Source organism: Martes martes, assembly GCF_963455335.1.
Source record: "Martes martes genome assembly, chromosome: 18".
Classification (NCBI taxonomy): domain Eukaryota; kingdom Metazoa; phylum Chordata; class Mammalia; order Carnivora; family Mustelidae; genus Martes; species Martes martes.
Genome location: NC_137906.1, coordinates 37,133,394 through 37,159,233, shown reverse-complemented (window position 1 = coordinate 37,159,233; position 25,840 = coordinate 37,133,394). Strand labels below are relative to the sequence as shown.

The 25,840-nt window shown below is 43.1% G+C and overlaps 1 protein-coding gene across 1 annotated transcript in view; it reads right to left on the bottom strand.

Annotated features, from left to right (window-relative positions):
• LOC308359257 (ectonucleotide pyrophosphatase/phosphodiesterase family member 7-like) overlaps positions 1 to 22,714 on the bottom strand; it is a 30,443-nt gene extending 7,729 nt beyond the window's left edge. The window contains exons 1-2 of the mRNA XM_080830151.1: positions 22,424 to 22,714; positions 6,636 to 6,781 (exon numbers count right to left, since the gene is read on the bottom strand). Of these exons, the coding sequence (XP_080686277.1) occupies positions 6,636 to 6,781; positions 22,424 to 22,709 (432 nt within the window). The 5' untranslated portion in view covers positions 22,710 to 22,714. The remainder of the gene's footprint in view (positions 1 to 6,635; positions 6,782 to 22,423) is intronic.
• Between the last annotated feature and the right edge of the window lie 3,126 nt (positions 22,715 to 25,840).

The following is a 25,840-nucleotide window of genomic DNA, read 5'->3' as shown; positions in this document are numbered from 1 at the left end:
AATGAGATGGGCACATCTCACTAAGTCCTGTTGTTGTAAAGCAGCTCATTGACCAGGACATGGCACATAGTAGGGGCTCAGTGGATTTTTGGTTTAATGAATGAATGTCCTGTTTATTTGGGGAGCAAGTACTTTTCTTTGTCTCAGTAAAGCTATTAACTTGAAGGCTGTACTGTGACACTTCCTCTACCACCCAATATTTGGATGTTCTGAAAAACACAAAAGTTCATTGATTTTAGTAGAACCAAGGATGATTGGTGGTGTCACTATATTGATTTGGTATAGAGCATAAATGACCAGGAAGATTTTTGGGATAATGGCACCTGGGTTGTGGCTATTTGGTTGACAAATGAGCAGAAATTATATCCACGAGTAATGACAAAACTTACAATGTACTGTTTGAGAGAGAGAAGCAGGAAAGCAATTTGGAAGTTGTGAGGGATGCTGTTGGTTTTCTACCCAGATCCCATTGTTGGGCCAGTGCACTCACATTCACTTTAGCTGTTCCATGTTCTGGAAAATTACCTTCGGCTAAGTGGCCAAATCTTGCTTCACCTGGTAAGGTGTTCCATACTGCTTCTTCACTCCCAGCTGCCTATGGCCAGTGACTGACTGATAGGAGGACCAAAGACCAGCTTCCTTGCCTCAGGATGGGATAGTATGGGGCTGCAATTTATGCTCCAGAGCTCTGTGGGATTAGGCTGAAGCTGGTCTCTAACTGCAACCACAGCTCCCTTCTCTTCTTTCAAATCCTGCCCTGTCAGTTTCCCTCACTCCCATCTCCTGAGAACTCTCCCTTAATGCCTTATATTCACCAAATCCCTGCCTCAGGCTCTGCTTTTAGGAAGCTTGAAATAAGATAGAAAAGTTTTTTTAAAGATTTTTATTTATTTATTAGAGAGAGAGTGTGAGCACAAGGAAGCAGTGGAGCAGAGGAAGAGGGGGAAACCAACTTCCTGTTGAGCAGGGAGTCTGACGCGGAGTTCAATCCCAAGACCCTGGGATCAGAATGGAGCTGAAGGCAGACGCTCAACCGATGGAGCCGCTGCACCCCAAGATAGAAGTTGTTTGTTTTTTTTTTAAAGACTTTATTTGACAGAGAAAAACACGGCGGGAGAGAAAACATAAGCAGGGGGAGTGGGGGAAGGAGAAGCAGGCTTCCCACTGAGCAGGGAGCCTGATGAGGGGCTTGATCCTGGGACCCTGGGATCATGACCTGAGCCAAAGGTAGATGCTTAATTACTGAGCCACCTAGGTGCCCCAAGATAGAAGTTTTAATACTTAGTACTTTTCAAGGCTCCAGAAGCTCTTCTATCCATTGCTATAGGTGAAACATTGTACCCTCTGGCCTCCAGCGTTCATTTTCTATCATGTGATTTAATTTTATTTTCTTTAAAGTACTTTACCCAATCTGAAATTATCTTAATGTGTTTCTTGTTTACCATCTATTTCCCTCCCTTAGAATGTGAGTTCCATGAGATCAGGGGCCATGTTGATTTTATTGACCACTCTTTTTCTGGGACATAAAACAGGCCTGGCTCAGAGTAGGTGGTAATTGTTGGTTAAGTGGATTTTGAATGAATGCATGAATCACATCTCCTTTTGTGGGTGCAAAACCCATCCTATTCTCACTCCTGATTAACTTATGTAAAGAGTTACAGAAGCTCTTTCTTTTTTGGGTTCTAGCATCTTATTTGTAATCTCTTCAGGCAACACATTTTCATTTTTGATAATAGAATTTCTATGGTTGCTTTAACTTGCAAATCCTCTAATATTTATTTATTGCATTTCTGATTGGCATTACTCATAATTCTCAGTTTTTAACGGTGGTACTTTGTTTAACTTAATATAAATTGACTTTGCTCTGCAGTATGGAATTGACTGGAAGGATAAAACTTTCAACATTTTGTAGAACACAGTTTGACTGGCTATTTTATTATCTAGAATAAGCTGACATTGGCATTATGAGGGACTTAGGCAGCTCTGCATATCCAGTTGACTTCTTAATGTTTGCATATTAAATCTCAGATGTTCCTAACTTGAAATTGTTTTCTTGTACTATGTTCTCAACACACACCTTCTTTTTCTTTCCTTTTTTTTTTTTAAGATTTTATTTATTTATTTGAGAGATAGAGAGAATGAGAGAGAGAGAGAGCATAAGAAAGGGGAGGGTCAGAGGGAGAAGCAGACTCCCTGCTAAGCAGGAAGCCCGATGTGGGACTCGATCCTGGGACTCCAGGATCATGACCTGAGCTGAAGGGAGTCGCTTAACCAACTGAGCCTCCTAGGCGCCCTCAACACACACCTTTAAAGATATCTCAAGCTGTAATCTTAGGAAACTGTGATTTTTTTTTCACTTTGCCCACTAGGGATTTTAAGAGTTAAACTGTTTCATAAAAGAAGATCCAGAAAGAAATGTATGTTTGAGTGTGTGTACACACACACACACACACACACACACACACACACGACTCTATTTATTTGGGACCTGGGATAATCAAAAGTGCTATTTTCAACAAATACTTCTGAGAAATAATCTGAGCATTTAATTGGATGCAAAAGAGTGGGTATTTACTATTCTACCCTTTAATTAGCATAATCAGTGTTTCCAGTAGCAATAGCAATTGGAAAATCGCTGGTTTTATTAGGTTCATTATTCTCCCTTAGTGTAGTGTTGCATCAATGTGGCTATTACTCTTAAGTTGGCTTTTTAAAACAAGAGTTGGTACTTCCTATAGGCAAAATCCTTTGGTTTTGTAGAGAGTCCACCAAACTCCTCAGAACTAATCATTAGAACAGAAGTTTCAGTTTGGTTTTGCGTTTTGTCTTGTCTTTTCCTTTAGGACAGAGTGAATAGTCACAAGGTACACGTGTTTTAGGAAGGCCCCTGAACATTTCATCATGGTTGTGCTTTGGTGGGTAGTATGTATGGTTTAGGGAAAGGAGTTCCTCCTTCTAGGAAGTGACTGGGTGGAAAGACATGGGCTCTGTGTATGTGAAATTCAGAAGTCAAGGTTGATCTGAGTTGTTTTCATTGCTTTTCTGGGCTCTAGAGGAGTCACTGAACAGAAGGAGCCAGACGGCCAAGATTCTATTTTCTCCCCCTCCCACACCCTTTCACAGGTCAGATCGTTATTCTTAGAACCTTTATGATGCATAATAAAGACATGGTTTGGGCCAATATTGGAATGAATTATCTTGTTATTAATGCTGTAGGCAGAAGCAGCTGGCACCATCCTGCTCACAGCTCTTCCAAGTTTGGAAGCTGTTGTCTATGAGACTTGGCTTACAGTGAAAATCATAGCTGCCCTCCCCACCTTCTCTCCAAATCCCCTCCTTGTTGTAGCCTACCATGGTCCTGATACAGACTTTTGGAAGCCATGGGGATCTCACTCATATTATCCCCTGCCATTTCATTCCTTAATATGCTCTATAGCTCCTCCACAGAAAGGTGATACATGCCCCTAGATTTTTATGGTTTTCCTGGGTTTTAAAGTCATGGCTACCTGCCTTTCTCTGAGGATTAGGACTTCTGAACTTGGTGAACCACTTCAGCCATTAATTATATTCAGTTATCAGGCATACTCATTTAAAATCTGAGCTTGCTTTGAATGGACCCTCTCCGTTCATACCCTGACCATTACTGAAGTCCTGCTGGAGTGTGGATATGTTCTTGGACTGTGAATAATGGACTCAAAGGTGGCCAGGAATCCTATCTTTTAGGCATCATCCACAATGCATGTCAGTTCTTATGTATTTTGTTAGACTCTGGCAGCATTAATGTCATGGAAGGAAAACATTTTAGTCCTATTAAAGGTGAATGCATCAATCTCCACATCAATGCATTAAATGCATCAATCTCCACAAAGCCCACCTGGAGAAGGATGGATTTTCCCAGTGATGGTTAGAGGTTAGGCCACTCCATTATAGTTCTGCCTGGTAATATAGATGGACCCCTGAATGACATTTAGGGCCAGTTGGTATGCCGTTACTGCGGGGCTGACCTAGGGCCACAGGTTTGCTCTGATTGCAGCAGCTTTCCTGCCAACTCCTCGGGGAGCTGGCCAGTGGCCCTGTCCAATGGCAGGAGATGTCAGTGGTAGAATGAGATATACCAGCTTGATTTTCACTTGCCAAACCCATGGCGTGTTGTCAATCGTCTGGCCCTGCACCAGATCCTGTTTTTGCACAACCACTTATGAATTCAGCAAAGAGGAAGAACACTCTGATTATGAATTGAGCAGAAGGAAACAAAGGCCTGAAAATAAGTGGCAATGAGACAAGAACCATGAATAAGAAAAACTACAAGAAAGAATGCTACCAGAAACCTCATGCCAATGAATAAATAGTATAGCAAGAGACTGGAAAGGCCCTGGGTTTTGAACACTAAATTAATGAAGACCGCCCAGACCTCCCTAGGAGCAAGACAAATAGGTGATTCACTATAAAATCCATGGCTAAATGTTTCAGCCAAGGAAGTAATACTATGTTATAGTTAAGAGTTAAGAGTTGCTGAACCCTGAGTGAGTTAAAATCTTAGCTTTGCCTCTTGCTAGCTTTGTAACTTTAGAAGTGACAAAAAAGTTTGCTCACCTGTTAAGTGGGCATGATCCTAACACCTACTTAAGAACTGTTATAAATTAGGGCACCTGGGTGGCTCAGTGGGTTAAAGCCTCTGCCTTCGGCTCAGGTCATGATCCCAGGGTCCTGGGATCAAGGCCCGCATCGGGCTCTCTGCTCTGCAGGGAGCCTGCTTCCCTTCTCCCTCTCTCCCCGCCTCTGCCTACTTGTAATCTCTGTCTGTTGAATAAATAAATAAAATCTTAAAAAAAAAGATTAAAAAAAAGAACTGTTATAAATTAATAAATGTAAAGCACTTAAATCAGTACTAGGCACATAGAAGGTGTTATGAGTGTTATTTTCTTGAGGGGGCAGAATTTATTTGCATGGTTTCTGCCTTAAAGTGAAAAAATGTGACAGAAGAGGAAGGAATCTAGAGCATAACAGTTAAGGGAAAAATGAAGCTGTGATAGAGTCACTGACAACCCCCTTTGATTCATTTAGAGCTATGCTGTCCAGTACGGTAGTCCTTAACCACATGTGGTATTTAGATTTAAATTGAAATTAATAAAAATTAAATGCAATTAAAAATTTGGTTCCTCAGTCTCACTAGTCACATTTCAAGGACTCAATAACCACGTGTGGCTAGTGGCTTCCATGTTCGACAGTGCACAGTTGAACATGTCTATCATCAAAGAAATTTCCATTGGATAGTTCTGGCTTAGAGCTGTAGTGGCCAGCTGAAGCGCTAAAATGATTCAGCCTCCTTTAATGACTACTAGTTTTTGAACATTTAGTTTTCAGCACGTTACATGCATTATCTCAGTTAACCTTCTTCACGGGCTTAAGAAGCAGGGATTCTGACAATCTTCATTTTATGGGTGGGGCAAATCAAGGACAGGAAGGAGGGTTTTGCCCAAGGACACGCAGCTGGAGAAAGGTGGAGCTGGCCAGATCCTGCTCCAGGAGTCCAAGTCCACAGCCTGCCTTCTGAGCCACAACAGCACCACCTTGCAGCAGGACACACTCAGTATGCTGGAGCACAGAGATGAAGCTCTAGTGCAAGGGGATCTTTGGAGCAAAGGCTGGTGTCTTGGGGAGAGAGATTCTACTCTGAAGCAATGACCACGGAAGCTGTTTAAGAAAATATGAAGCTGACAGCAGTTTTGGGGCTGGGACTTAAACATGCAGCTCTGATTTCTGCCTTTTTGAAGCAATAGTAAATGGCCACTGGAATCCTTTCAAGTGAATGTTCTCAGAGCTTTTCATGGTCTAAAGAGTCATTAAATGGTCAGCTTCATTCTTAAGAGCTTTTATGCTTAAGTCTGAGGCAATCTTTTTTGAAGATTTTTTTTTTATTTATTTACTTGACAGACAGAGATCACAAGTAGGCAGAGAGGCAGGCAGAGAGAGAGGAGGAAGCAGGCTCCCCGCTGAGCAGAGAGCCCGATGTGGGGCTCGATCCCAGGACCCTGGGATCATGACCGGAGCTGAAGGCAGAGGCTTTAACCCACTGAGCCACCCAGGTGCCCCTGAGGCAAGTGTATAAACAGATATTTATGAAAGGGCTGCTGAGTTCAGACCCTATGGTGAGCCTTGGAGGTACAATCATGATTCAGCCAGACTCTGCCCTCATAGAGACTCATCCATCGATAATGGTTAAATGCATATTTCATTTAATACTTACATCAAATTGGGGCGACTGGGTGGCTCAGTGGGTTAAAGCCTCTGCCTTCGGCTCAGGTCATGATCCCAGGGTCCTGGGATCGAGCCCCACATCGGGCTCTCTGCTCAGTGGGGAGCTTGCTTCCTCCTCTCTCTCTCTGCCTGCCTCTCTGCCTACTTGTGATCTCTGTCTGTCAAATAAATAAATAAAATCTTAAAAAAAATTAAAAAAATACTTACATCAAATCTATTAAATAAGCGCATCATCATTATTCCCATTACACATTTAGGGAAACATGTTTAGAGAAGTTAAGTCACTTTCTCAAGGTCACAGCTTCCAACCCTCATCCCACATGCTTAGGAATGGGAGGCGATATCCCTGGAAGCCAACCCAGGGTTTCTCATAGTACCTGTCTCTGGGCTGTGATCCAGAGTGGGAGAACACCATTGTCCCACCACTCAGTCTTGTTCTGTGTAGTTTTGAAGGAGTACTTCCATTGTGTCTCTGTATTAAACATCATGTTGTGAATGACTCCGTGATCTTCAATCCAGCGACCTTGGGAATGAAAGAGGGAAGGTGCTGGTAAGTTCATTGAATGGATACTGCCAGGGCTATCAAAGTGATCTTAAGACCTCTCTCAATACCCTTCTGGTCGGCCTACTTCTTCTGGGGGATTTTTGCTTGGGGTGGCTACCCTGGGGCTTCTGACTTGGTTTTCTGGAGGTGCAAATGTTGTTGGGCATAAAGGAAGGGCTAATTGTATCTCACAACTGCCAGATTGGATCTGTTCCTGGAACAGACCTCACAGTCTGGAGGAAGCTGGGATTGGCTGTGGAATCTGCTATGGGAGGGAAGGCAGGGCAAGGGGAGGCCAGGTTACTTGGGTTGTTCTGTGTCTAGAAGGTACCTAGAATTTGGATATTTCCTGTGGGATGATTTTCCTTATCTTCTGCTTGTGATGATCTGATTCAATATTGAATATCCAGTGGACCTAATTCTTGGCAAACATCCCAGGGTTTTTCCTAGGACTCCCATACTGTTTGAGGAAAACAATGGAATCAGGAAGGATTTCTAGACATAAATGGCTATAGACTTACTTCTCTCTACTTAAGGAAAGCAGATGTTGGAGAATGTGATTAAGCTAGATTATTCTTGAAAGCCTAAGAATTGAACCAATAAAGAAAAAACCTGTGGTCTTAATTTGTACCAGGGAAAAGAGAAGTGTATGTTGGGGGACAGTCTAAAGAGTGAACCAAAAGATCAAGGGGACAGCTGAGTACACTTCCTTACCTGCTGGGACAGAATCCTCTGGGTGACCCTACTGATTATAATAAGATAGTGACGATTTCTCCTATTTCCAAGTTAAATCAATGCAGGACATTCTGTGACTAGAACTTGATGGTCACGGGAACCAAGAAGGGAAAGCTCTCCATTAGCTCAGAGTCATTGCCAGGCTGATGGTGGGTAAAGTCCCCCTAGGATGGTCAAGGCTTTCAGGTGGGAAGAAGCAAAAACAGTTGTTGCTTTAGTGTTTCTGCCTTGTAGGTAGATCACGCTTAGGGGCACTGAAGAGAAGTTGTGCTGCTGTCAGAGATTGGGGCTTTGGGGTCAAGATTCCTGGTCAGGGATCAAAGTGGATGGTCAGCAGGGGAAAAGCATGGACCTAGAGTCCAAGAGAGCTGGGTGCCAACCACAGCTTGGCTTTTGAACATGCTGTGTGAACTTAAATAAGCCCCTAACCTGCCTGGCCTTGGTTGCCTGAATAGTAGCAGGTAGGGTTTGTGTGATGAAAGCATGGCACATATTTACTGTCATGTCATAAACCAACACATTTCCTAAATTTATAGGGAGATTAACTCATCTAATGCTCCCAACAACTCTGTGAGGTGGCTACTATTATAACCCCTCTTTTAGAGATTTCCCCCTTTAAGGAAACAGGCACAGAGTTTGCTCAAGATCATGTAGCAGAACTGGCCTTTGAACCCAGGAGGCTTGGTTATAGCCCATGCTTTTTTTTTTTTTTTAAATAGGTGAAATTCACATAGCATAAAATTCACCATTAACATTTTATTTATTTATTTATTTTTTTAAAGATTTGATTTATTTATTTGACAGACAGAGATCACAAGTAGGCAGAGAGGCAGGCAGAGAGAGAGAGGAGGAAGTAGGCTCCCTGCGGAGCAGAGAGCCTGACGCAGGGCTCCATCCCAAGACCCCGGGATCATGACCTAAGCCGAAGGCAGAGGCTTTAACCCACTGAGCCACCAAGGCACCCCTCCATTAACATTTTAAAGTATACAATTCAGTAGCATTTAGTATAGTCATTTAGTATAGTATAGTATAGTATAGTATAGTATAGCATTTAGTATAGTATAGTGTTGTGCAATAATCATCTCTTTCTAGTTCCAGGGCATGTTCATCACCCCAGAAGTAGACTGTACCCAAGTAGTCACTCCCCCGTCTCCTACTAGCCTCTAATCTTCTTTCTGCCTCTATAGTTTTACCTGTTCTGGACATTTCATAGAAGTGAAATCTCACAATATGTGACCTTTTGTGTCTGGTTTCTTTTACTTAGCTTTATGTTTTCCAGGCTCATCCATGTTGTAGCATATTTCCTTGTTATAGTGTCTGAGCTTTCTCATGGCTGATGCATGCCATATCATAGTAGGTGAAATGGAAGCACAAAGACAATTCACCCAGGGGTATCTTGCTTTTGCCTTGGTTTTGTTTTGGTTTTTTTGCCTTCAAATCCTGGATTCTGTTCTTTGTGACTCTTCCTGCCTAGTAAAGAGCAAATCACCCTGGAATTTACAAACACCTTGCACTTCACCTATTCTAGTATTTATCCATGGTATTTTATACCACCAACATTAGAATCAATTAAACTGCTTGTTAAAAAACACAAATTCCTGGGGAGCCTGAGTGGCTCAGTTGGTTAGGTGTCTGCCTTCGGCTCAGGTCATGGTCTCAGAGTCCTAGGATTGAGCCCTAAGTCAAGTGGGGCTCCCTGCTCAGCAGGGAGTCTGCTTCTCCCTCTGCCCTTCCCCTCTGTTCGTGCCTGCACTCGGTCTCCCTCTCTCTCTCTCTCAAAAACAAAACAAAACAAAAAGCAACCAAACAAACCCTCACAAATTCCCTGGTCTCCACTCTATCCCTTGCTGAATTCACACCTTTTAGTGGGGTCTGGGAGCCTACATTTCATAAGCTCTCCAGGTGGTTCCATTGCCCCCTGACATACCCCACTGACATGTCAGAACCATTGTTTTAGGAACTGTTAGTCATTCACACATGCATGTGGATTAGTTCTAGCAGATTGCCCATTACTTCAAAATCTGGGTTGACAGTAGTTCGCCTGAGGGACCAAAGGGAGGGCAGGCAGCTGTCAAAACCTGGAGTACTCAAGTATCTTGGAGAAGCAAAGCCACTGGGAGAATTTGGAGGAGGGATTGGAGGAAGCAGAGGATGCCATGGACACAGAAACTACCCCCTCCTGGACCTTAATGATTCTGGCTTCCAGGTTCTGAGATCCAGAGGTCAGTTACAATATCAGTTAAGTAGACTAGCTTAGGAACCAATCACAGAATCCATTTTCTACTCAAAGAGATGTTACCCAAGTTTCAAATACCTAACCCAAAATGAGTTCAGGGAGCATGACCCTTCTATTCTGTGGCATGGTTAGTCCCAGTAATTGCACAAAGGAAACTGTCTCCATGGTGTTTGGGTTATTTTCACCCTGACACTTAAAGGCATGTTCTAAATCCAGCCAGCATCTGGGGACCACTAATGGCCCAGCAGAAATTTCCACTGCCCCTTTGGTTCCTCCTTCCTGTTGCTCTAGGCTGTTTATCCTGGTTAAGGACCAGTTCTGGAATGTGGGTAGAATAAGACAGAAGAGGGGAAAAGCTAAGAAACGAACAGCTGCAGGAAGTGGCAATCAGTTTTACTAAAATTGCATTTTCAACTCTGAAGACAGTCAGTTACCAGGCTGGAAAGCTGCGTGAAGGCAACACTGTTGGCCATGCCTGGGGTTACAGAAGCTGCAAAGGAACTGGTTTCACTTGGGTCAGATGACATAGTCCTTACTACAGTACAGTGCTACAGAAGGGGGACTGCTCTCAGAGGCGGGACATCTGGGTTTGGTTTTGGCTCTTGTAAGCACTTGCTCTCTCCCTAGGACTTAGTTTTCCCCCTGTAAAATGAGAGAGTTAATGATTTCCAAGGGCCTTTCTGGCTTTATCCATTCTGAGAGTCTGTCATCCATGTCATTTCAATGTCTGCGATGTGGAAGTTAAAAAGGAAGTAGGTTAAGCTCTCCTAGAGAACGTGATTCCTGCTGCTTGCTAATTATGCTTTAATCAGGGTACAATGGCTACTCCCACACCATGCCATTCATGGCAAAGTGTGGGTAAATTCACCCAACTGAGCCTTTCAGGTGTGGGAACCAACCCAGCTAGATTTGACTCCCTTTTCTTGATTCTCAGAAACTGACATTTATTTATTTCCCAAATACTTGCAGGGGTGAATTTAGGAAACCAACAAGTGTAGTGTTGGATCCAAATCCTCTTTCTCAAACATTTGAGCCAAGTATTATCCTTGATGTCCCAGGGCATTTACAGCCTAGGGGAGAGGGGAGAGAGAGTTAAAAAAGGAGAGAGCATGTTCTGGAGTGCCTGCAATACTAACAGGCACCTTCTCTTAGGATTCCCCTACTTATAGGCCTTGCTGAGAGGCAGGTCTAGGCACCGTATTTGTACCATGTGGCATCTCCTCCCTACATTCAGTTGGTTGGCGAGAAACCCAATTCTCTCTCTCAAGACTCAAACCAAGAGATGAAGTGACTAGTCGTCTGGTGGTGAGCTCTGAGAAGCCTACCATGATGGGCCATGAGCAGAAAGAGAAAGCTGATTGCGAGCTAGTGAAACAGAGAAAGGAGAGTTCCTGGGGCTGACTGGAAGGACACTGGGCTTTCGAGAGCCAGAAACATAAGGTCTGGTTTCTCTAACTCCATAACTCTAACTACATTTGCCATTGTCTCTCATTTAGTTCCCTTGCTTGACTTTGCCTGGTAGAGCCTTACAGGACAGTCCTTTCCCTTGAGCTAGTGTGAAAGGATTTCTGTGTTTTATGGCTGTTATTCCCTGACATAGCTGGTGATGAGTGCTCCAATGCTGAATAAAGTGCAGTGAGAACACAGAAAAGAGGGGATCAGGGAAGGCTTCACAGAGGAGGTGACACTGGAGCCTCGTAGAAGGCAAGTGCAAATGTAGTCCAACCTTGAACAACATGGGCTTGAATTGTGTGGGTGCACTTATACAACAGATTGTTTTTGATAAATACACTACAGTGCTGTTAGTGTATTTTCTCTTACTTATGATTTTCTTTTTTTTTATATGTCAATAAAAGCTGTTTTATTTTATTTTTTTTAAATTTTTTTATTTTAATAAACATATAATGTATTTTTATCCCCAGGGGTACAGGTCTGTGAATTGCCAGGTTTACACATTTCACAGCACTCATCATAGCACATACCCTCCCCAATGTCCATTTCCCTACCACCCTCTCCCGTCCCCCCTCCCCCCTACTTACGATTTTTTTTTTTTTTAAAGATTTTATTTATTTATTTGTCAGAGAGAGTGAGCACAGGCAGACAGAGAGGCAGGCAGAGGCAGAGGGAGAAGCAGGCTCCCTGCTGAGCAAGGAGCCCGATGTGGGACTCGATCCCAGGACGCTGGGATCATGACCTGAGCCGAAGGCAGCCGCTTAACCAACTGAGCCACCCAGGCGTCCCCTACTTACGATTTTCTTAATAACATTTTCTTTCATCTAGCTTACTTTATTGTAAGAATATAGAATATAATATATAAAATATGTGTTAAAATCGTCCGTGTTATCAGTAAGGCTTCTGGTCAATGGTAGGCTATCAGTAGTTAAATTTTGGGGAGTCAAAAGTTATACATGGATTCGACTGTGTTACCACCACTAACCCCCATATTGTTCAAATGTCACCTGTATCTGCCATGATTTTTAACTATTAAAACTAAGCAGTTCACTGCTTGGGTAGAAGTAGATAGAGGTTGTTTTATAATACCCTGGTTGTATCCATTGTCAGTTACACTGCTGAAAGGATTATGTAGCCTGAGATTGCTTAGTACTTTTTTGTTAATGACCGAAACTTCTCCTGTGATACACACTTGGAAATAAGTGAACAATATTGTTCAGTTATGTTGTTGTGGACAAATGACCAGTTTGGCCATTGTTAGATGGTTTGAGAGCTAGTTCCAGAGTTTGAACTAAAATAGGGTTTGGCATCTACCCAATAAGACTGCTGAAGGTCTTTCCTTTTTTTATTATGATGATGAAAAAAATGGCTGAGATGGTGCATGACTTGCTTTTTCTCATCATCTCAGTCCTGGATTCTTGGCCCAGAAGCCCTGCTCTAGAACTTGCAAAGTTTTCAGTTTTTGCCACTGTTCTGGGCTATTCCTTGGCTTGTGATAGATGAAAACCACTCCTTTTATTCCCTTATCCTAAGGTTAGGACTGACCTGACTTACACTCTAGACCTAGATTAGACCTGTCTAGATGCAAACCTTCATGGGCATTCAGATCGTATGAGAAATGGGTGCCTGTGCAGCATTGACGTGGGCTGTCAGGGAGTGTCATTGGAATTGGGCACACATGGCACTCATGCCATTCCATCCTGCTTATACTTTCCACTTCGCATCCATCTCATTTCCTCTTGAATTTCAGATGATTGCCTACAAATATGTTTTTTCCATTAGTTTACAAGCTTCCTAAGAGTAAGGTTATGGCTCATTTATTCTGGTATCTCCCTGGCACAAAGCATAGGGATTTACCCTTACTAGGCATTCAACAAATGTTTGTTGAATTTAATTGAACAAACTTCCTCTTACCTCTGCCCCAGTTTAGGTATGATCTGAGCAAGTAGGAGATAGAACCTGATTTAGTCCGAAGTCATTTTTGGGAAAAAAGATATTTTAGTGGGATTAAAAGAAACCATGCCATAACTTAATAACTTAATAAGGGCATTCCTCCCCCTCTCTTCCAAACATTTGCTCTGTTCCTAATTTTCAGATGTAACAGTGTATATTTACAGGTTGTCCACTTGGGTATAGATATACTTTAATGCATCTATTTATTTAACAATAATTTGAGGAACTGCTATGTGTTATTCACTAATTCCTTTAAATTAATCTACCGTATAAACTATAAGCATATCTTCATTTTCCTTCTGATTTGTAATTCATTAATTTCACATTCCCAAAACCAAAGAAGAAAATAGCTTGTTAACCAGCTAGTATGAAATCAGTGAGGAAGAACAGTTGCCAAATCAAGTCAACCAACCACCTTAAATCAACCCAATGTTTCATTCTTTTTTTTTTTTTTAATTTTTTATTTATTTTCAGCGTAACAGTATTCATTGTTTTTTCACCACACCCAGTGCTCCATGCAATCTGTGCCCTCCCTAATACCCACCACCTGGTTCCCCTACCCTCCCACCCCGCCCCTTCAAAACCCTCAGGTTGTTTTTCAGAGTCCATAGTCTCTCATGGTTCACCTCCCCTTCCAATTTCCCTCAACTCCCTTCTCCTCTCCATCTACCCTTGTCCTCTATATTATTTGTTATGCTCCACCAATAAGTGAAACCATATGATACTTGACTTTCTCTGTTTGACTTATTTCACTCAGCATAATCTCTTCCAGTCCTGTCCATGTTGCTACAAAAGTTGGGTATTCGTCCTTTCTGATGGAGGCATAATACTCCATAGTGTATATGGACCACATCTTCCTTATCCATTCATCCGTTGAAGGGCATCTTGGTTCTTTCCACAGTTTGGCGACCGTGGCCATTGCTGCTATAAACATTGGGGTACAGATGGCCCTTCTTTTCACTACATCTGTATCTTTGGGGTAAATACCCAGCAGTGCAATTGCAGGGTCATAGGGAAGATCTATTTTTAATTTCCTGAGGAATCTCCACACTGTTCTCCAAAGTGGCTGCACCAGTTTGCATTCCCACCAACAGTGTAAGAGGGTTCCCCTTTCTCCACATCCTAATGTTTCATTCTTGAGCTGACAAGCTCATTGAGAACCACAGCCAAGACACTAATGGGAAACAGCCCTCACTGATGCTCAAAACCACACTTACTCAAGTTTACACACCCAGAGTGCCACCCATTGATAATCCACTGGACCCAATAACAAAAGTACTTGAAATGAGGACAGGTGAGCCAATCAAAATTTAAAACCTTATCAATTCCTGCTATAGAATTGGCTTGTCTCCAACACTAGCACTCATGATGGCAGCCCTTTTTTGGACAGAGAATATTAAACCCTAGCATGCCCATTTTACTAAACTGCTCTTGCTCATGTGTAAGTGCAAATAAAAAATGCTGTTGTTGCTTCTTTTTGACATTGCTTTTTAATTATGCCTATCCATAAATCATTTTATCCTTGAACAAGACTTGAGAATGGCCCTAAGGCAGAGGCATGATTCTATAGGAACTAGGCCAACAGAGAGTGGGCTTTCACACTCTCCACCTCTTCCTTTAATCTGCTGTCAAAAACAGAATCTTTATCTCTTGGAGTAGCTGGAATCCACGGGCTGCGCTTAAGTTCCACTGGGAACTCTTTTAACACACAGTTCTACCCTTGTCCTGCCTTACTGACCACTGTCACAGAAATGGAATCTGTCCCCTGCATTTTTTTCCTCACTTCATTTTCTCCTCTTACCACTATAGTGGGCTGAATGATACCCCCCCCCCCAACCAAATTAAATGTCCATATTCTTATTCCCAGAATCTGTGAATGTTGCTTTATTTGGAAACTAGGTCTTCATGGATGTAGTTAAGGATCTTGACATGAAGAGATCATCCTGAAAATCATTACATGAAGAGATTATCCATGTTGGCTCTAAACCCCCTTTATAAGAGGCAGAAGAGGAGAGGACACAGAGAGAAAAGGAGGAAGCAGCGTGACAATGGAGGCAGATACTGGAATAGTGTGGCCACATATCAGGGAATGCTGGCAGCTACCAGAGGCCGAAGAGGCAAGGAAAGATTCTCCCCTAGAACCTCTGGAGGAAGCATGGCCCACTGATACCTTGATTTTGACCTTCTAGCCTCTGGACTTTCTGTTGTTTTAAGCCACCCAGCTTATTGTACTTCGTTACAGCAGCAATGGGAAACTAATATACCCATGCTGTCAGTTTCAAGTGTTTCCAACTTCTCTTACTCAAGGCCTTGGGATTTGGAGCAGGCACGATTTTTTTCTCAGTTGCTGTGGTGTTTGGGCTGACACTTTCTCCTTTGTCCTGAAACTGTCCTGTCTCTCATTGTCCTGAAACATCAGCATCTGATTTTTCTACATGTTGGAAATTAGCATCATGACAAGTTAGGAAATAATCCTAGTTTTCCAGCCTTCCTTTTTTTCAATTATTTTCATGACTTCCATTTTTCCCTTCTTGTGGAAATGACTGATGTTGGAAGCACATCTTTTCTGTCTCCATCTGTGAGTTTCTTTGCTTTGTTCATCTGTGTTTTGGGGGGAACTGTTTTGGGACTCACAGGAATTTTTCAGTGGAGAGTTATTTCTGGGGAAGCAGGATGGGAGCTGATTAAGGTTTATAGCATCTTCTAACTAGGTTTCCAACAACATCTACTGGGCTTGTGTTGTTACCAGTGGCAGGAATTTAATTTCCTTTACCTACCTCTTTTACCTTTTTCAAACTCTGTGTTTTTTTACTGGTCATGTGGGTGACCTTTGGCTCTCTGATTGTAACATGTGATTTGTATATTATATATCTAGTCCAAGGTTTCTCAACTAGGGGGTGATTTTGCCCCCCAAGGAACATTTGGCTATGTCTGGAGACACCTGGTTGTCACAACCGAGGAAGGGATGCTGCTGGCATCTAGTGAGCAAAGGCCAAGAATGCTGCTAAACATTCTGTAAAGCATAGGACAGCCCCCATAAGACAAAGAATGATTTGGCCCAAAGTGTCAGTGGTGAGACATTGAGAACCCTACCCTAGTCTTAAAGATCATCTAAGTACATTTGGCCATGCTTCCTTTGCTCCTGTCTCAGGTGGAAGGAGAGTCATGGATTCATGATGGGTTTTAACATCTAAGAGGAATTTTTACCTCTTACAAATTGATTTTGGGATAGAATGTAAGCAACTTATCATTTGTGTAAATTGTGCCTTGTGCACCCCCAGGGGATACCACCCACATAGCATTCATGAAAATAACTTCCCTAGAATTGTGCTGTACGCAGTCTATAGAGTTACAAAATGATGGCTCTAGTTTTGGGGTTGCCCTGGTGGGGTTCTAGAATTAGGAGAGACTTAATTTCTGCCTGGTAGGGAAAATGATCCTATCATTGAGTACCCTTTCAAGAAAGGAGAAAATGTTGAGCAGAGAGGACCTCACTTTTATTATTCTCAACCACCCTCCAATTACCAGAGTCCCCTTTTCACCTCTGATCTATATCTATTTGACTAGATTTAAGATTGTCAAATTATAATATCACAGCTTACATTTTCCATAGCCTTTGTCTGAATCATGGTGGTGATAGCTTCTTATTGTCAGTAGGTTCCTTGGGGGAGAAAAATATATGCTGCTGCCATAAGACTTCCTATCCACCCACTACTTGCTTGGCGGGATTTCCTTAGTTTCAGCAGCATAAGTTATTCTCACTGGTCCTCAATCACTTTGCAATAAAAACTGAGATTGCAGAAATGTTCACTGTCATTACCAGTGATGGAGCAGTAAGTACAGGCTTCTGGAGAGGGAGAAGGAATCTGGTAATTTAAACTAGCAGAATGAGCCGCTAACCCTCAGAGAATGGCTTTTCACTTTGGTGAGATCTGAAGGAAATTGGGACAGTTCAGGGAGAGTAGGGGGGGCATGCTGGGAGGTGGCTGTTTGCACGTGTGGTTACTGAATCCACAGGGAGCCCGTGCCCTATGAGCCACCCCACAGGTGAAGGTGTGATTTGTTGGGACTGAGTACTGGACTGCTGGACTGAACACCCTCATCCCTACATCAAAAGCCCCATCAGGCTGAGGAAACTGAGGGATAATACATGGGTGTTGTTCTAAGCTGTTAAGTTTGTGGTAATTGGTTCTGCAACCATATAAAACTAATACATCATTCTATTTTAAGAAACTTCCAGGAGCTGTGGCCAAGCCCGTGTGTGTGTGTGTGTGTGTGTGTGTGTGTGTGTGTGTGTGTGTGTTGGGGGTGGGGGTAATGAAGCCAGGTGGGAGAAGAAAACATCTTATCTTATCTTATAATGACTCATTTCGTGGGGGAGGGAACGAAGTTGATTAACATGCAGGCCTGCCCAGTGCCCAGTGTAGGGGAGGAGCTGGAGGGAAAATGTTTCCCCCAGAGCCAGGGCTTGCTTTGCACTTGGGAGCTTTGATCCTAGGTGGGTGCCGCACTTCTACCTCTTGCAGGTGGTGCTGCGAGGGCTGATACTTGGAGGAAAAATGCACATTCTTTGTAAGGATGCAAAGATTGTCCCACGTGGAGAGTTGATAAGGTAGGAATTTTGAATAAATAGCCAGTTTTAAAGAAATCCTCCCTCCCTGAGTTTTTTGCTTCGGACTTTTGTCCTCTCTGCTTAAAGGAGAGAATGCCATGGAAGAAAACATGGACTGTGGGTATTTCTCCTAAGCTCTGTCCCATAGAGGAGCTGGGGTGCAGAAAAAGTTTTTTGGGGGACACAGCTGAGTGAGAACACATTTGCCTGTCGGATTCCCTGAACTGCCAGAGAAAGGAAACAAAAAGGCAGAAGGATCCACAAGAAAGGGCTCTTCATCTTTCTCCCTGGCAGAGCCACAGAGAAAAGGAAAAAAACCCCCAAAAGATCTGTGGGATCTGTTGGATCTGGGAACATAGGGGACATGAGCCTGTGTCGTGGGCCAAGCCCTGTTAAGTGGCAAGACCTTGGAAACACTTAAGTGTAGTTGGCCCCTGTACCAGCTTATAGTCCCAAAGGGGATGCTCAAACAATAATTGTTGAATGAAGGAATGAATATGTTGGAAACCCTTAAAAAAAAACTCTCCAGGAAGACTTTCTTTACCAGCATCAGGGAAAACTGATGAGGGCCATGTGACCTTGGCTCTGGGCTGGGGGCTGAGATATCCACACACCTGACAGCACCCAGCCATGAGGAAGTCCTGCTGCCCAGATGAAGGCAGCAGACGCTGTAGGAGGCCCAGAGTTCGGACCCTGGGCAGCCAAGTCAGTTGTCTTAGGGAGGCTTGCTCATGGGTCCTTGTGCCTAGGACCTGTCTTTTCCTGGCCTTGATCCTTGCCTGAGACCACCTGGCCCTTGCCCCTTGATCTCTGTCTAGGAAGCTCAGAGGAGTGGCCACATGGCTTCTCGGACCTGAGTCTGTGTTGGAGCTGTGTGTCGTATTGCAGCTGAGATGTGAAGCAGTGTGGCAGGTTCCTCCTCATCACCTCTCTTTCCTGTTAAACTGCCTGGAGGCGTTCGTAAGAATACCAATTAATTAGTTGTTGAGCTAAGAGAGCCCCCTTTATCATATTTTGTGTCAGGCCTATACCACGGAATCTGATGAGGTCTTTGGGTGCTGACAGCATGAGTTTTATCCATTTTTTTTTTTCTATTATGGATGATTCTTTCCCACGCTGGAGTCATACAAAGGTCTGCTTGAGCCCAGCTCATGAAGACAAATGCTGGGGATTTTATTGGGCCTGGGGTGGCCTCTTGTTTCATTAACAACATACTCAAGATATATACTTGTTTTCCTGGAAGCTGTGAGGATGGGCAATATTCAGAGGGGTTTGGAATGATTACATAATTAGAATCAAAGACGCTGGAATCAGTGACTAGAATCAAAGTCATAGTCATGCTGGAGGGCAGCGATTGAGAAATCAGTGTCTGTAACCATCCAGAGGTTGGTAAGAATCTTACCTCTGTCCCAGAAAAGATTTGTATGTCTTTGAACCTCAGTGTAACTGTCCTGACTTCAAATCACGATTATAAGAATTGAAGGATTTGGTGATGATGGTACCTGCTTAGCATTTTCATAAGCCAGGTATTAGGTTCCACCATTCAAGGCAGGGGTTTTCAGCTGGAGGCCAGTTTGCTCCCTGAGCAGACATTGGGCGATGTCTGGAGACATTTTTGGTTGTCACATTGGGAAGAGGGGGTGCTCCTGGCATCTATCTAGTGGGTTTACAGGCCAGTGATGAGCTTGGCATTCCACAGTGCACATGATGTTCCCCCTACCCCACGAGAGAAAAATCTGGTCCCAAATGTCAATAGTGCTGGGGTTGAAAAACCTTTTCTAAAGTTGAAGCAGAGTGAATGTTCACCTGCTCAATAAATGGCAAGTCTGCTTATAAATAGAGGGTTCAAGAGAACATGTTCTTTCCACATTGGGCGAATTAAAAAGGTTGTTTGGTGTATAGCATTTTGTTATTTGTAGGTAATACATTTCACATGGTCCAAGATCTAAAAAGTACACAGGGGTTACAGTTCAAAGTCTCCCACCCCCTGCCCTTCCTGGAGGAACCAGTATATCCAGAGGTCCTATACATCTATAAGTAATTATATGCACATATGTGTACATTTATATTATATGAACACATATAAACACACACATTCTTTGCCTCCTGCTTTTGTCACTTAATCCATTTTGGAGATAGCTTCCTATCAGGGCACAAAGAACTACCTCATTTTCCCTTTTAAAGGTAACAGATTTTGCCATTCCATGGATGTCTGGTATTTTATTTAACCATTCGCTGATGGGTGGCTAGTTAGCTTGTTTCTATTTTTGCTGCGGTTACGAATGCCAATGCAATGAATAACTCCGTATGTACACTGTACATCGTTTTCTACCCAGCAGATACATATCTATAGGATAAAGTCCTACAAGTGAAATTGCCAAATAAGAAAATTTGTATGTTCCTGATTGTATTGGTTGTTGCCAAATTACCCTGCATTGCAACTGTACCCATTTCCATTCCCCACTGGCAATGAGTGTAGGAGAGGAGTTATAGTGATTTTATAATTTTTAAAATTTGCTCCTACTGTTTATATCTTCTCATTGAAAACCTTCTGGGAATAAATAAAAGGTGGGCATGCCTTATAATATTTTGTGCCCATCATATTCTCAGTGTTCAGGGACCCAGAATCTGCCCATGGGAGATCTTTTAAGTATTATGAAGTTAATGCCACTGGGAAGTAGCACTCACTTTCTCCAGAAAAGGGCTATTTAGTTCCTGTTTCCTGGCACTAATAGTTCCCAAATGACTTGCCTCTCAAAGAGTTTACATATAGGAAAATCTCTCTCAGCAAATATCCCTCTGAGTGGTTGTTCAGCTTTATTTTTTAAGTTTCTGATTCAAGGGCCCCTTTGAGAGTCTGATGGAAGTGATAAAACCCTCTTCTGAAAAACATACCAGCAGTTTTGTCTCATTTCAGAGGCTCCTGGAGATCCCGTGGACCCCAAGGGAGTGGTTCTTTGGGTAGGGATGAGGCTCATGCTGCCAGGCACCATTCCCTTCCCCATGAGAGGTAGTATCCATGTGGATCCCAGGCTCATAGCTGGACAGAACTTAGTTCTGGGTGGCTAGGGACACACTCGTTCCAGACCTGGCTTCCCTCTTGCCCACTTCTTGGCCAAGTGACTGATGAGTTTTTCGGCCTGAGCTTTAGTTTTCTCATCTGTGGAATGGGGACAACACTTGCTTTGCAGTACTTTTGTACTGGAGATACAGAAGCCAAAGCACCTAGCACAAGCCCAGCTTCAGGCCCATGTTGGAGGAACAGAAACTATTCCTATTCTTACTTTAGTGAAATCCTTTGCATTTTGGCAACTGGGATTCTGGAACAACCACAGTCCTTCCTCTCACAGAGACCTTGAACATGCCCTTCTCTCTGCCTGGAAAACCTTTCCTTTCTCTTTGTCTCCTGAGGTCTCTTTCAGTTCTCAGTTCAAACTGTTCCTTCTCAGCCTTTTCCTGCCTCGAATTTCAAGTCAGTTTCCCTTTCCCTTCTGAAGAAACTCTCCTCTCCCTTCTCAATGCCTCTCCTAGTTGTAATGAGATCTGTTAGTGTATTTTCTTGTCTAATGTCTATCTCCCCCATTTGGACTACATGCTCTGTGGAGACTGGTGAGGGCAGAGGCCCTGAGGCAGTTGGGGGCTGGGTGGAGACATAGGCAAATTACCTTTGTGCTCTGGAGAGAACCGAGTGAAGGGAAGAGAGATGAGAGCGGCCAAAGGAGAGTGGGTCAGGGGCCAGGTCATGGGACTTTCTGGGCCACAGAAAGATAATTTTGAATTCTCTTCAAAGATCACATTGATGGGGCACCTGGGTGGCTCAGTTGGTTGTGTCTACCTTTAGCTCAGGTCATGATCCTGGGGTCCTAAGATCAAGTCCCATGTCAGGCTCCCTGCTGAGCAGGGAGTCTGCACTCCCTTTTTCTCTGCCCCTCCATCCCACGCATGCATCCCTCTCTCTCTCAAATAAAGAAATATATTCTTTAAAAACAAAAACAAAGGGATGCCTGGGTGGCTCAGTGGGTTGAATCCTCTGCCTTCAGCTCAGGTCATGATCCCAGGGTCCTAGGATGGAGCCCTGCATCGGGCTCTCTGCTCAGCGGGGAGCCTGCTTCCCCCTCTCTCTGCCTGCCTTTCTGCCTACTTGTGATCTCTCTCTGTCAAATAAATAAATAAATAAAATCTTAAAAAAAACAAAAACAAAAACAAACAAACAAATCCCCAGAAAAGGCCCATAGAACACTGGTGTTGCTCCAACTCTTCAATAATAAGCCGGGGAGTCATTTAATCTAATCTAGTTCTCTAAAGTTTAATTTCTTATTATTTTTATAAAGTTCTTTTAATGATTTAGTTTTGGGAAAAAACATTTGCCACCGTGGATGGAGGGTGGGTGGGCCTGGGGAGCAGGGAACGGGGACTGGAGAGGCTGCAGCTATGGTCCTGATTCTCTCTGCAAGCTGGTGCTCTGTAGCCAGCAGGGTTTTAGAAACCACAATATTCTAGGCTAGTGCTTCTTCCAGTTGCATGAATTGCCTCGGTCTCCCAAGGGCTGACTGAGATTGGGCTCTGTTTCAGGGAATGACAGATACTGGGGCTTCCACCAGCATTGGTGGACTGGCTACAGATCGAAACTTACCAGAGATGGTGGTGAAGTGGGATGGGGAGGTCATTGTCACAAAGGGTGGCGTGAGGTACTTGGCCTTCACGCCCTCCCGGGCCAGACGGTCCATGTTGGGGGTGTCCACATCCTGGTCATAGTTCCAGCGGAAGCCATCGAAGGAGATCAGCAGCAGCTTGTTGAAGTTCTTCCTCCCGGGGACAGGGTGGCAGCTGGCCCAGCCCAGCAGGACAGACAGCAGCAGTGTGAGGACCCCAAGCCCTGTCATGCCGCGAGCACCACACATCACAGAGTTCATGGGCATGCTCCCATTTTCTCCCTTTTTTATCTGTGGTTGAACAAAGTCCAAATTGATAATTGTGCCTGAGCTCTGTTGTGGATTAAAACACCTGGAGTGTAACAAGATGTCATGTTTTACGTGATGAAAAGTTCTAGAAATGGATGGTGGTGATGGCTGCACAACATTGTGAATGCCTTTAATGCCCCTGAACTATACACTGTAAAATGGTAAAAATGGTAAATTTTATGTTGTGCATATTTCACCATGGTAATAGAAATCAAACCAGGTGAAATACTTTGGACTTTTATGTCAATTCCACTATTGTGAAGATTTGAGGAAAAAGACTGGTGTTTTCCTTTGCTCGGTATATTCTGTTTTTGTGGGGAGAACAAATTATTGTTTTCATTATGACTCTGAAAGCAGCCACCATGGATTGAGGACCTGGGAGGGCGAGGAACTATATACACATTATCTATTCCATTTAATTTTTAAAAAAATCTAAGGTAGGTTATTGGTTGGAAATTTTCCATAAGAATTTTAAATAGTTACTGTGGTTAGATGCACATAAGATAAGATTACCATCTTAACCTTTCAGATGTGTACAAATTCAGTGACATTTAGTGCATTACAATGTTGTGCAATTTTTACCTCTATCTAGTTCCAGAACTTTTTCATCCCATCAAAAGGAAGCCCTATAACCAGTTAACAGTCCTTCCTCATCCCTCCCTTACCTAGTCTCTGGTAACAACTAATATGCTTTTTGTCTGCTTGGATTTACCTCCTCTGGACATTTCATATACATGGAATCATAAAGTATGTAGTCTTTTGTGTTTGGCCTCTTTCACCGAGCATAATGTTTTCAAGGTTTATCCGTGTTGTATACATCAACCTTTCATTCTTTTCATGGCTTGTTAATATTCTACCTGGTGGATATGCCACATTTCATATATCCATTCACCAGCTGATCAATATATTTTTTTCCCGTCTTTTGCCTGTTGTGAATAGTGCTGCTATGAATATTTGTTTGAATACCCTCTGCTTTCCACTTAACCTTTGCAACATATCTATGAGGTGGTGTTTACTTAGTAGCTAAGTAAACAGCTCAGAGAGGCTATGGAACCACTTCAAGTTCACAGAGCAGATGTGAAGCTAGAACTGTAGTTTTTACACTTGGCCACATGGTTGCTGGGCATGGGAGGGGTGTGTTAAATTCCCCAAAGACACAAATTGCTTTGAATACTCTTAAGCATCTGCCCATTCACCCCACATTTTTTGAGCACATACTATGTCCTAGGTGTAAGAGATGGAGAAATATAAGTGAAGAGGTTGCCTTTGGGTGGCTCAGAGTCCAGGGGACAGGCAGACAAGTCAGTGTTACATGTACTAGAAGGGCCCTGCTAGAGATGTGCATGGGAAGTGATGTGGGAGCAGAGGTAGAGGGTCCCAACCTGGAGAAGCTGGATAGGGGAGGGTTTTTTGGAGGAGGTGGTGCTAGACTTGAGTTTTGTAGGCTGGGAGGAATTAACCTTTCGGAAGCACTGTCACTCAGCCACTGATCTGGACATGACAACATCTGCCTCTGGCCTCTTCCTGCAGATACATGGATGACATTTACCTTTGCACTTTTAGAAAGATCTGTGCCTTGTATAAAGATGTCATCAATGGACAGGAGTTGAAGGTCTGCTTAGGTATTCAGGGGAAGTTTTTGGAAGATTTTTGTCTTGACGTAGGTGTACTGAAGGCTGGATATCAGACCCAGGTGGATAACCTATTTCCCCCTTGCTGAAATTGCCTGGAATTCTGTTCCAGGTTTTTGCTTAGGTTGAATCTTTGGGGTGAAGAAGTGGTATGTCAGGGGAGCTCTATTTTTTATCTGTGTACCTTGGCTTCTCCTATTAATTAGCATATGTTTTGCTATTTGAGTGATTTGCATAGAATTTTGTGATGAGTATGCAGCATTGTGGTTGAGTGTGTTTTGAAGTTTTCCAGGTTGAGCATGTTTTGAAGCTTGGGTTCACATCTTGATTCTGCCACTTATTATCTATGACACTTTGGCGTAAGTCCCTTAACCTCTGTGTCTCTGTTTTCTCTGCTGTAAAAAGGAATAATGATATATTTCCTAAGGTTGTAAAACTTCGATGAGATATTGTACACTGATTGGTAGGAATGTTTACTGCTAATGGGATATCCATGTTCTCCCCTAATTTCCCAGCCCCCTTGTAACTACAGCCTATGTGCTGTAAGTGGAAGCCACATGCATCACTTTCAGCCTACATCTGTCTAGGGATGGTACCTAACCATTTCACTCTGTCATCCCCTGCCACCCCATTAACTGGAAGTCTTGTGTTAAGATGATAGGCTTTCCATCATTCTGGGTCTCTGAGTGACCATATGGAGCACAATCTTTAGCCAATCCATGGTAGAGTGGAGTGTTGGAAATCAACCTTTGTTGCTGAGCCATTTGGATTTTAGGGTTCATTTGTTACTGTGGCATAACCCAGTCTATCCTGGCTAAAGCAGCAGGTAAAGTATTTACGTTGGTCCCTAGCAGTATAAGTGCTTAACAGTTGTTGGTTGCTTGTAGTGTGATGATAAATTGCCCCTGAAAGTTTTGTTATTTGATCTGATGATGCCAATGGTACTATTTTGTGCTTGGACAAATTTGACTTCTTGGCATTCCACCTTGTGGGAGGGATGGATAATTGAGGGGCAATAAGGCATTATTATCTATAGTTTGTGTCCTTGCATACCCTTGGTGGCTATGAACAATGTATACTACCCTTGAGAAGGCCAGACCTGGAGCAGAGTTGCTGTTGATCCCAGAACTGGGACTGCCCAAGGAGAGAATCTTGAGTCCCTGGTGTATAGATTCTCCAAGGTGACTAGAATACTTGTACTAAGTGATTTGGCCCTTTGGGAATTATATACAATTGTGTAATTATAATCAGGTAGGCTCTTTTTGGGACAATCTATACATATCTCTATATTTTGGAAACACAGAAAAAAATAGTTAGCAGTCATGCAACAAACAGTCTGACGCCACATCCACTGAAACATCCCTGAAGTGCCATATTTGGTGTAGTCAGCAGAATTTGGTGGAGGTGGTTGGCTACAGAAAATTCTCATTATGGTCACTGTGATGCTTATGGTCACAG